This window comes from Alnus glutinosa, chromosome 1 (genome assembly GCF_958979055.1).
Source record: "Alnus glutinosa chromosome 1, dhAlnGlut1.1, whole genome shotgun sequence".
Lineage (NCBI taxonomy): Eukaryota > Viridiplantae > Streptophyta > Magnoliopsida > Fagales > Betulaceae > Alnus > Alnus glutinosa.
In genome coordinates, this window is record NC_084886.1 from 52,168,213 (window position 1) to 52,180,521 (window position 12,309).

The following is a 12,309-nucleotide window of genomic DNA, read 5'->3' on the forward strand; positions in this document are numbered from 1 at the left end:
ATTTAAAGAAAGTAAAGAGTGTGGTAGATAATCTGTTGGAGTTTGTATTGAAAAGCTAGTAGTTAAAATAGAAAAATGTGTATTTTAAGTAGCTAAAATAATCATTACTGCTAGAGATGTTCTTAGAAACAGAACCATAATTAGACCGACCAAGGGGAGCCCTTGTTTTTATTTATATATATATATATATGTGTGTGTGTGTGTGTGTGTGTGTGTGTGTGTGTGTGTGTATTTTTAGGCTTAAAAACTAGGCTTGCATACCCATATAAAATAAGTTTGCATTCATATTTTGGCCCCTCCATACGAGAGATCCTGGTTCGGTCCCTCGTAAGCAAGCTTTTCATTTTCTTGATAATCCAAATTAATTGCCGTTGATTTAGCCATGTTTCCAACAGGAAATGCCACTTCTTTGATACATGATATGAGATTGTATTATTGGTTTATGGACTCGGAATGAGAAAAAATCTTCTTGAATACAATAGTTTTAATATAGTACATAAAGACCCATTTTTCTTTCAAAAGATTTCCTATACCTTCCTTGGGTCCAGAGTAATGATTTTTTCTATTCCTATAGAACATTCGAGTTAATGACTAAAACTCGAAATTAAATAATTAAAAATTTGAAGAAAGCTCAAGTCCACTTACAATTTGATAATTGTCTTCAACTAAATATACTTGAGATGGGGTACAGAATACTTGACACTTTCTGATTTCACACTCAGCCTTAATTATTAGCAAATATTCTTCACTGTGGTGGAAATTTGTAGGTGGTAATCTCTGGAAGCTGTGAATTTCGGTTGCTGAAAAGTTGGAAAAGGGCTATTCTTGGATAGAGACACGTTCATAGTCAAGTCTTCCTTTCTACCCAGTCCTTTCACTTTCAAAGCCCTATCATTTTATTTTTCTAAGCAAGCACCATTAGTTTGATTGACAAGTTGAGTGTTAAGTTTTCTTTGGAGCTTTTCTCCAGTCCCTTGTTTCACTCACAACCACTAATGACTTGTTTTTAGTTGCGGAGTTCCTTGTTTTGCCTTTGATAGCAGTCTTTCATGGTTACATTGATTTTCTCTATTGGCCGGGTCATATATTTGACCTATTCCAGTCAGTTATGGTGTTATTTTCTTTTAGCACCGTCTTCAAGTTAGTTTGATTGACAAGTTGAGTGTTAAGTTTTCTTTGGAGCTTTTCTCCGGCCCCTTGTTTCACTTACAACTACAAATGACTTGTTTTTTGTTGCGGAGTTCCTTGTTTTGCCTTTGATAGCGGTCTTTCATGGTTACATTGATTTTCTCTATTGGCTGGGTCATATATTTGACCTATTCTAGTCGTTTATGGTGTTATTTTCTTTTAGCACCGTCTTCAAGTTAGTTTGATTGACAAGTTGAGTGTTAAGTTTTCTTTGGAGCTTTTCTCCGGCCCCTTGTTTCACTTACAACTACTAATGACTTGTTTTTTGTTGCGGAGTTCCTTGTTTTGCCTTTGATAGCGGTCTTTCATGGTTACATTGATTTTCTCTATTGGCTGGGTCATAGATTTGACCTATTCTAGTCGTTTATGGTGTTATTTTCTTTTAGCACTGTCTTCAAGTTAGTTTGATTGACAAGTTGAGTGTTAAGTTTTCTTTGGAGCTTTTCTCCGGCCCCTAGTTTCACTCGCAACCACTAATGACTTGTTTTTCGTTGCGGAGTTCCTTGTTTTGCCTTTGATAGCAGTCTTTCATGGTTACATTGATTTTCTCTATTGGCCGGGTCATATATTTGACCCATTCTAGTCGGTTATGGTGTTATTTTCTTTTGGCATCGTCTTCAAGTTATTTTGAGATGTTGTTTGGGTTGCCTGCACTTTTTTGTGTTTTATTCTATTGTAATTTCTCATTTTCCCTCTCCCTATATTTGAATAAAAAAGAAAAAAAGAAAAGCTCTAAAGACTTGTTTGACAACACCTTTCAGGTAATTTTTAAATAAAAACAATAAGAACAAAAAATACATTCTAAAAGGTTGTCAAACGCAACCTAATTATTATTGAATTTAAGCTATTGATGAACTTGACAAAAAACTACATTCTTTTCTTATTAAATTCTTAGTAAACACTCGAACTTTAAATTAATAAAGACAATTTTGAAGAAAGACTCAGAGTCCATCTACAAGTTGTTACAATTTTTGATTTCACACCCTAGTGACCCTACAACTCTCGTTCTAATGCACCTTCTTTTCTTATTAAATTCTTTGGGTGCTTTGAGTGTCTGAATTAATTATAACTACTCTTGACTTGGGCGCACTGTTACACTAGCCAATACCAATATAAATACAATCCATGTGGTTTTCTTGGGACATCAAAACCAGCAGCGGCATCTATGTACTAAAACTTGTTTATCTCAGCTTCACCTCTTACTTACCACCACCGTCCTAAAGAGATTGAGTTTCAAACAATGAGAGGCCCTTATTGTGCAGAATTGTTGCTTCTACTTGGCCTCCTCCTTTGCACCGCAACTACAATTTGTTTCGGTTTAAATTTGCGTAATTCAGAAGTGAGATGCATAGAGAAAGAAAGCCAAGCACTCCTCAAATTCAAACAAGGCCTTCGAGATGATAACGGCCTACTGTCTTCTTGGGGCAATCATGAGGGAGATTGTTGCAAATGGGAAGGAATTAAATGCAACAACCGAACAGGTCATGTTGTCAAGCTTGACCTCCGGGGAAAGCATTTCTTTGGAGGCAATAAAGTTGTATCAGGTGAGATAAGCTCTTCGTTACTTGGATTGCAACATTTGACTTACTTGGACTTAAGTTCCAATGAGTTTTCCGTATTCCTCCCAGAGTTCATTGGTTCACTCACCAAATTACAATATCTCAATCTTTCTCACAACTCTATTTTTGGAACCATTCCACCGCAGCTTGGAAATCTCACAAGTTTGATTTCTCTTGATCTCAGCTGGACCTATTATGGGCTGGTTGAGGAGCACAATCTTGACTGGTTCCGTCATCTCTCGTCTCTAAGAAACTTAAATATGTGCCAAGTGAACCTTAGCAAGGTAGTCAATTGGCCAGATAAGGTTGATATGCTGCCTTCTTTATCAGACTTGCGTTTAAGTTGTGAGCTCTCCATGCCGCTTCCTTATGCTCTTTCCAATGCTAATTCTTCTTCACCACTTTCATTCCTTGATCTTTCTTTTAATCAGCTCAATTCCTCGATTTTCTCTTGGCTGCTCAAATATACTAATAGCCTTGTCGTTCTTGACCTCAGTTATAACGAGTTACAAGGTTCAATTCCAAAATCTTTTGGGGATATGGTTGCTCTTGTTGATGCTGACCTCTCTTTCAACAACCTTGAAGGGGTGATGCCACAAACTTTGGAGAATCTTCACAACTTGCAAGTACTAGACTTGTCAAACAATAACATAAGTGGAGAGGTACTTGATCTTAGAAAATGCTCTTTCTTGAGAGAGTTACAACTATCCAAAAATCGGTTAAATGGGAGTTTAACCAAAAGTGTGGCAGAACTATCTATGCTCCAGGTTCTAGATGTGTCTTCAAATTCTTTAGAAGGTGATATCACTGAATCACATTTGTCAAATCTTTCCCACTTACATAAACTGGATTTCTCTTTCAATTCTTTGACATTGAAGTTTAGTCCAGCATGGGTTCCATCATTTCATGATTTGGATGTCATTAGATTGGGCTCTTGCAAATTGGGGCCAGCTTTTCCTAAATGGCTTCAAACACAAAAGAATTTTTCACAACTTGATATATCTGATGCAGGAATTTCAGACACCATCCCAACTTGGTTTTGGGACCTTTCTTCCAATATACAATTTTTAAACCTCTCCCACAACCAGATCACTGGCACCATACCTCTTCAATGGTTTTTGACAAGGTTTATTGGTTCTCCTCTAATAGATTTGAGTTATAACTACCTCAATGGTCATTTGCCACAATTTCATTCCGATTCATCGGTGTTGAATCTCTCCAATAATCTGTTCCAAGGATCTATTACATCCATATGTGAGACAAATGGGAACTTGAGTTACCTTGATCTTTCAAATAACTTGTTATCCGGAGAACTCCCAAACTGTTGGGGAAATATGATGTTGTTGGCCATGCTTAATTTGGCAAGCAATAATCTTTCTGGGAGAATCCCTTATTCTATCTGTGGTTCTGGAGATTGGCTTCAGACATTGCATTTGAATAATAATAATTTTACCGGAGAATTGCCCAAGTCATTGATGAACTGCTCTTCATTAGGGCTACTAGATCTTGGAGAAAACAGACTCTTCGGAAGGATACCAACATGGATAGGCACAAGCCTGCCAGATTTGATAGTTCTTCGCCTGACATCAAACTTGTTCATGGGTCACATACCATTGCAATTATGTCATCTAACATCTCTTCAAATCTTGGACCTCTCTCTCAACAATATTACAGGGACTATACCAGATTGTCTCAATAACATCACTGTTATGACTCAAACACAAAGTTCACATGTAAGCATTGATCATCCATACTTTCCTCCTTCCAGCACCTCCTTTATTATCGATTTTGAGTACATTGACAACTTATTGGTGACTTTCAAAGAAAAATATCTCGAGTACAGTAAAACTCTTGGACTAGTAAAAGCCATTGATCTTTCGAGCAACAAATTGGAAGGAGAAATTCCAAGAGAAATAACAAGTCTCTCAGGATTGATTGCGTTGAACCTGTCTAGTAACTTGTTGACTGGCATCATCCTTCAGAATATTAGTCACATGGAGAGATTGGAGTCTTTGGACTTGTCGAGAAATCACCTTTCGGGCATAATTCCCCCGAGCCTAACTACTTTGAGCTTATTAAGCTACTTGAATTTGTCAAGTAACAACTTATCAGGTAGAATCCCATTAGGTACCCAGCTTCAGAGCTTTAGTGTTTCTGCATATGCAGGTAACCGAGATCTTTGTGGCTTGCCTCTTCCAAAAAAGTGTCTAGAAGATGAAGCAGCTCAAGATCCTCAAACTGGTAGTAGTCATGAAGAAGGCAACATTCAAGAACATGCATACTCCCATGAACATCTATGGTTTTATGCTACCATTGCACTCGGATTCATTATTGGATTTTGGGGCGTTTGTGGATCATTGATATTGAAGAGTTCTTGGAGGCATGCCTATTTCGGGTTCTTTGAGAGAATAGGAGATAGGCTTTACGTAACAATAGTTGTTGGTATGCCCAAATTACTGAGGAGCTTGAAGACTCGGTGCTAATAGAAAAACCTTTAGTCAAGGTAAAAATGTTGTTCTCAATAATTCTACTTTCTTTCAAATAATTCATGCTTGAAGTTTTGTTGTTGGTTGTCCTCCGTAAACTGTAATAGTAATATAATTTTTGGTCTTTGTCGAAGCTATAACTTTTGCCTCCACTTAACAACAATTTACAATTTTGCCATAAGTAAATCATCCAACTTTCTGGGCCACAGCTGGCTCAAGAAAATGGACTACCATCAAACCTGAGTCATGCAAAATAAAGTGAAAAGGAGGCCCATCCATCTCCATGAACCCAATTCATTTGGGCTTGAAAAGTTTTGTTTCGTATGAAGTGTCCAAAACAACCCCTTTTTCTTGATTCTCACCATACACAGCCCAATTTGTTTTTTCAATTTAACTTTAAAATTTTATTTTAGTTGATTTAGCATCTAGCCACTTTTTAAAATCACTTTTATATATATATATTAGCGGTTTATGGTTTACTGTAGGTCAATGAGTTGTGCCTTTATTTTTCCGCCGAATAAATGAGACCAATTTTTAAGTATATACTAAACTGTCATTTGCTTTTCGTACCTAAAAGTGTCATCGTTTCATGTAAACACTACCAATTTTTAAAAATATCAGATAAACTATTAGTAGTTTATCATCACTTAAAAGGTTGTCTCTTAATGTAGGTAAGTGTTCAGGTGGGAGGTTAAAAATTACTATGCAACCATTAACCACCAATTCAATAGGTTGTGGGCGTATTTTCAGCCCCTAATTTCAAGTGAGTAGATACCATATTCACTATCTGTGTATATGCGTGCAGAATGTGGATAGGTATTGGAAGTTTAAAAATTATTTGTTTTCGTGTATCGATCCATATATATTAAAAATAATAATTTTGTTTTATTATATTAAAAAATTTTATGTATATCCCAAAGTTTATATATAAATGCATTTTTATATAAAAATTCAATTTATAAATATTTGAATTGGCCTATATTTTCATTTCATGTAGACTTCAAATCGCATGCCAGTTAGCAGATTTCCACTGAAGGCAACGGGGCAAAACAAACACTTGACCGGCCTAATGATTTTGTTTTACCTTGGGGCTGATATCAAAAGTTATTGCTGCAGCCTGCACATGGAAACATGAGTTTCTACTGCATGTTTGTAATACTTGTGTGGATGTCTCTATATGCTTTGTTTTATCACCTTCTGTTTCAGCGTTCTCTTTCTGGAAGTACTATTTGTACCATTATTGGCGGAAGCATTTGACATTGTTGAATCAAAATGTTAAATTGACATATAATTCAAGAAACTCCAGAGCGATTTTTACGCTCGCTAGTCACATGATCTACACTGTAATTTTAAAACAATTAGTTAAGTTAGAGAATAACTTCTATAAGAACTTGACACAAACTAATTAGTTCTTTATACCCTCCATTAAAAGAATGGCACGGCACCTTAGCGTGGAACACGAAAACACCATATTATTTACTATACACGTCCATTTTCCTTCATCTCTCCCTCGCTCTCTTTGTCTCAGTCCAATATTGTTGGAGCTTGCCCCAGCCTTATCTTTTGTTATCTGTCTCTCAACACAGATCTCCTGGATTTCCTTCAATATCTACCGTGCTACCCATCGTGTTCATGGCCGATTTTTGTGTAGTTTAAAGGTCGAAGTCGTTACACTTAGATCTACTATTCTCCACTCGATCACGGCCTACACGCTCCTCCCCACCGAGACCACCGTCGTCCTCCGGTCACACCGACACCATCCGCTCCGCCTCCAGACCACCCGTCACTTTAGCGTGGCTTGCACGCGCCAGCAACAGTTCTACCTCTGCCGGCGCTTGCTAGCCCTGCTTCCCCTCTCCGCCTTCATCCACTTCCGCCGTTGGTGGTTTCTGGTCGACTTTGCTGCTCTTGGCCATGGAGAGGCCTTCTTGTGTTGGCGCGTGGACTACACGCGCCATCACGGACGGCTCCCATCCCTGCTGATCCACTGTGTTGTGGTTTTTTCTTGCTTCTGTGTTGTTTATCTGTTGATTTCCCACACTGTTATGGGTGCTTTTTTGTTTTTGTTATGTGGTTTGGGTTATAGTATCGTGGGCATATTTCCTACATCCAGATCAGTCTGGTTTGCCTCCTCCCGCTCATGGCTGTGGATCCACCGGTATCTTGAAGTTTTTAGATCTGATGTTTTTCAACTTAGATCTATCAACTTCAGGAGGCCTCTTCACCATACGTTCCATACCATCGGATTCCCGGTTCTTTCTCCTTCAACCCACCGTCAGCCGCTTCGTCGCCCGGCACTCTCACGCCGGAGCATGCAGCCCATGCGCCAGATTTGGACGCCGTGCGTGCTGACTCCCCATGTTATTTTCCACCTTCGATGCTTTGTGATTCGTTTATGCTTTTTGTTTTTCCTTTCCTGTAATTTTTTTTCCTGAGTTCTGGTTTCTATTGGAAACCCATTCACTGGATATTTTGTTCTAATATTTGTGGTGCCAATTCTCTTTCATATCCAAATTAGTGCCCGCCCATCCCTCTTAAAGGGGTTGTTTTGGACCGGGTTGAAGGCCTCTGCATGGGTCATGCCCCTGTTCACCACTGATTTGGTCTCTAATCTGCTTTATGCGGACCAGACCTTGGCTTTGTTCAAGGTAGATAGGGCCGGAACCTTTTTAGTTCTTCTAGAACTGAAAACTCACCATTCCCTCTTTAGTTACCATGTTACCTCTACTTTTGGCATTACTTTTTCAGATTTGGGTTTATTGTTGGGGTGCCCTCTCTTCTGCTTTTATGTTTGTAACCCATCTTGTTGAATGAAATTCGTACTTACAAAAAAAAAAAAAAAAAAAAAAAAAAAAAAAAAGAATTACGTGAAGAAACCGCAGTATTTGAGTCAAGTGGCATATACGAGATGATGTGAGGGGAACCACACACTTTTGTCTCTTTTATTTGAGTCAAGTGGCATATATATACGAGATGATGTGAGGAGAACCACACACTTTTGTCTCTTTTGTTTGAGTCAGGTGGCATATACGAGATGATGGGAGAAAAAATGTTCATCTTTTTTCTGTTCTTGGCCTGCATCTTATTCTCCAAACCCACCTAAAAAAAAAATTACACGCTAGCTTGTACGTACACATGTAACGAAGAAGACACTTTTTCCAATATTTCATTGAATTTTTTCACAAATTCATGAACAGTAGGTTTAGCTTAACACGATTTGGCTGAATGAATTTCCAGTAAATTTCTCCTTATAAAAAAAAAAGAAAAAAAAAAGTGGCAAAAAGGATCATTCAATTTCTCGGAGTTGGACATAGCCAAGTTGACTCTAAGTCTTCCGTGAAATTTTTATCTGGTCCTTCTTTTCTTTACCTTTCAAATATTAAAGTTTTTGACAAAAGATGACATTTGTTGAATTTTAGGCTGTTTTCCAAGTAAAATATGATTTTTCTTATTGGAATGGGTCAAAGCATGAAGAAGGGGCCAAATCTAGTTCTGATAAAAACAAAGCCTAATTTTTAAACCCAAATCCGTTTTTTCAATGGACCAATAAGTTATTGGAACATATACTTTAATTGGCCTATTTTTAGTTTACAAAAATCAAAAAACAAAAATAAAATACATAAAACCAGGAGTTGCCAAATTTAAAAATTAAAAGAAGAACTAAAAAATTTTCCTTTTATATATATATATATATATATATATATATATATATATATATATATATATATTAAAATTTATAAGGGTATTTCGTCTAATTGAAAAATTGTAAGGTCATTTTTATCTTTTTGGTAGCTTTAGGAGGTCTGTGGACTTTTCCTATATATATATGGGTCATCAGAACGGGTTAAACGTGTTGTGTTAGATGGTGTCTAAATGAGTTAAACATGTCGCGTTTGGGTCTAAATGGGTCAAGCTGGCTATGTCAATGTTGAAGAGTTTAACCCGTTTAATTAAACTGAACGTGTCTGGGTTGACTCTTAACGGATTGGCGGGCCAAGCAGACAGAACCAAACTCGACCGCCCTCTAAGCCATCAAACCAGAGTCATGCAAAACTAAGTGCAAATGAAGGAGTCAGAGCCATTTATTATCTGTTTATCCCAAAACCCATGAACCCCTTTGAAGGGAGACTAAAAGAATGAATTACATATAGAGAATGAAAGGCTTTGGTGAGGGAAATTAAGAGATGCTGAGTTTTGGGAAAGAAGTACAACCCCCCTTATTTGAACTCACTACACACATCCGCAACGCACAAATTTGAACATCAATGAACTCTGCACAGATCATATTGTAAATGTGTACAGAACATTAAAAATATTGGCAAAGAATCGCAGCACTCCCCCTATAAGCTTAAAACATAGAGACAAGAAAAAGAAATGTTATTTTCTGTGACTCAGAGAGACATGGGCAAGAAAACAAGGACCAATACTAAAAGAATTTCATGATTGTAAAAAAATTCCCAAAAAAGAAAAAGAAAGAGGAAATTACAGAAAAATAAAAGAAAATAAGGGTTTCGTGATTGTGAAAACAACCTGAACCAAAAAGAAATAACAGGGAAATAAAAGAACTAAAAAAATAGAAATAAATAAATTACAAAAAATATAAACAAAAAAAAAAACTTAGCCCGGAATCTAACAATTCGTGTTAGCCTATTAGCTCTGATACCATGAAAGAAAACATAAAGTTAAAATAAAATAAAGCGGAATAATAGAAAATAGAGACTTGCGAAAATAATAAAAGACACAAACTTAAGGTGGTTTGGCAGTATGCCTATATTGACACACGAAAGCCCTATAGGCTACATATTGCTTTTATTGAATGATTGAATACAAATAGTGCTCTCTTATTTATAGAGAGAAGAATAGGAATGTGTCTTCTATCTTAGCAATGCGGGATTACCAACATATTATCTTTAACAAAAAAAATGCTAGATGCAGGGGGAGAGAGAGATCGATGGGGGGAGCAGAAATCACCGGAGAGAGAGAGAGATCGGGATGGCAGTGGTCGGCTAGTCTCCGGCCGAAAGCCCCAAAATACACAATCAAACACCCTCCTTCGGCCATCAACAGTGACCAGCCGTAGAGAGAGAGAGAGAGAGAGAGAGAGAAAAAAAAACACAATAAAAATCCAATGGCCGACCGTGGAGAGACAGATACCGTAGAGAGAGAATAAGGTGATCGGCGTCCTGGTCGGTGGTGGGAAGGCGACCTGCGGTGGGCGGTGCTCCGACAGGTGGTGGGGGATGGGTGGCGGGGGATGGCTGTCGGTGGGATGAGGGAGGAGGGAAAAATTTGGGGGAAAGTTTTTGGGGGAAGAAAACTTTTTTGAAAATTTTGGGGAAATCGTGTGTTTAATGAACGCTGGTCTTTTTTTTTTTGTTAAAAAAGAAATGCCACGTGACAAAAAAGTCGGACTATAGTGTGATAAGGGTGAGCCAGATAGACGAACTCCTAAATTACAAACTTGAAGACTCGGTGCTAACAGAAAAACCTTTAGTCAAGGTAAAAATGTTGTTCTCAATAATTCTACTTTCTTTCAAATAATTCATGCTTGAAGTTTTGGTCGTCCTCCGATCCGTAAACTGTAATGGTAATATAAATTTTGGTTTTTGTCAAACTGTCGCAGCTATAACTCTTGCCCCTACAGCCTACTTGAGAACAATTTTGCCATAAGTAGGCTTTGTTCAGGAGAAAAGGGTGGCTACTTGTCATCATCCAATTTTTTGGGCCACAGCTGGCTCAAGAAAATGGACAACCATCAAACCCGAGTCAAGCAAAATCAAGTGAAAAGGAGGCCCATCCATCTCCTTGGACCCAATTCATTTGGGCTTGAAAAGTTTTGTTTCGTATAAAGTGTTTAAAACAACCCATTTGATCCGGCTTCCATGCGGTAGTTTAAATTACTGCATGGGTGCTATAGTGGAAAACAATACAAAATAGTATTGTTTTCCACTTAAAAAAATTTGCAAAACTTAAACTTAATAATAACAAATTTATTAAAACTTAAAAATTATAAAAATAATAGGGATAACTACACTTCACCCCCCTGATTTATCCACGGTATGGCGATTTACCCCCCAATGTACAAAAATTGGTACATGACCCCCCCGAACTTGCCAGTGTGTAATGAAATGGACCTTTCGTCCAGTCGCCCGTTCGTTTGAACGGCAAGTCGGTCACGTGTAAGTCAAGTGACCGTTTCAGACAGAAATTCCACCCAAAATACCCCCGCCTCACCTATCGTTTGGATTTAGACATTTCGTGCGTGAGGTCCCCACTTCCACTTAGCACGGACGGCTACTTTCGAAGGTTCTACACGAACTGACCCACCCACAACCTGTAGCCGAAATCCATACCGAAATCCATACCGCTCAACTAGTTCATAATCGTTGTTAAATAAAGGTTAGTGGTTTTTTAATGGAGAAAGTTTTTTTTTTTTTTGGTAGGCGATTTGGGGGGTTTTTGTTAATCTAGGGTTTCGGATTTGGGGGTTTTTGTTAATTTAGGGTTGTCGGCTTTGGGGTTTTTGTTAATGTTGTTTGTTTAGTCTCATTTTTAATGTAGAAATTGACTGCAATTTGGGTATAAAAAAATGTTAGGGTTTGTCGGGATTTGGGGGTTTCGCTTACAGTATGTGTTTTTTAATCATTTGTGGTCCCGATTTGTATCCTTTTTTGCTTTGTTTGTTGTCTGCCGAAAACGTAATTGGTTTGTTAAAGTGCATTGGGTTTGATTTGTTAAAGTGCATTGGGTCCCGATTTGTATCCTTTTTGTTGTTTTTTACTAATTTATATGCAGTGGGGTCCCGATTTGTATCATTTTTTGATTTGTTTGTTGTCTGCCGAGAAACTAATTGGTTTGTTTTGTTTATATGCATTGGGTTTGGTTTATATGCATTGGGTCCCATGTGGTTTGTTTTGTTTACACCTTATATATGCAGTGGGGTCCCAATGCACTATTTTTTTGCAATTGATTTTGGAGCATTATTGGGTCCTTATTTAATATGTCTCTGCATTGGTTAATATGTATGTGTACCTATCAAATATATTTTTTTGCATATTAGTTGTACTATTTTTTTT

At 37.6% G+C, this 12,309-nt stretch overlaps 1 protein-coding gene across 1 annotated transcript; it reads left to right on the forward strand.

Moving 5' to 3' along the window:
• Positions 1 to 2,428: 2,428 nt before the first annotated feature.
• On the forward strand, positions 2,429 to 8,047 carry LOC133861638 (receptor-like protein EIX2). Its single transcript, XM_062297431.1, has 7 exons — positions 2,429 to 5,189; positions 6,440 to 6,576; positions 6,820 to 7,230; positions 7,320 to 7,391; positions 7,446 to 7,651; positions 7,752 to 7,881; positions 7,982 to 8,047. Exons 1-7 carry the CDS (start codon positions 2,429 to 2,431, stop codon positions 8,045 to 8,047), a joined length of 3,783 nt encoding a protein of 1,260 aa, XP_062153415.1.
• Positions 8,048 to 12,309: the final 4,262 nt, after the last annotated feature.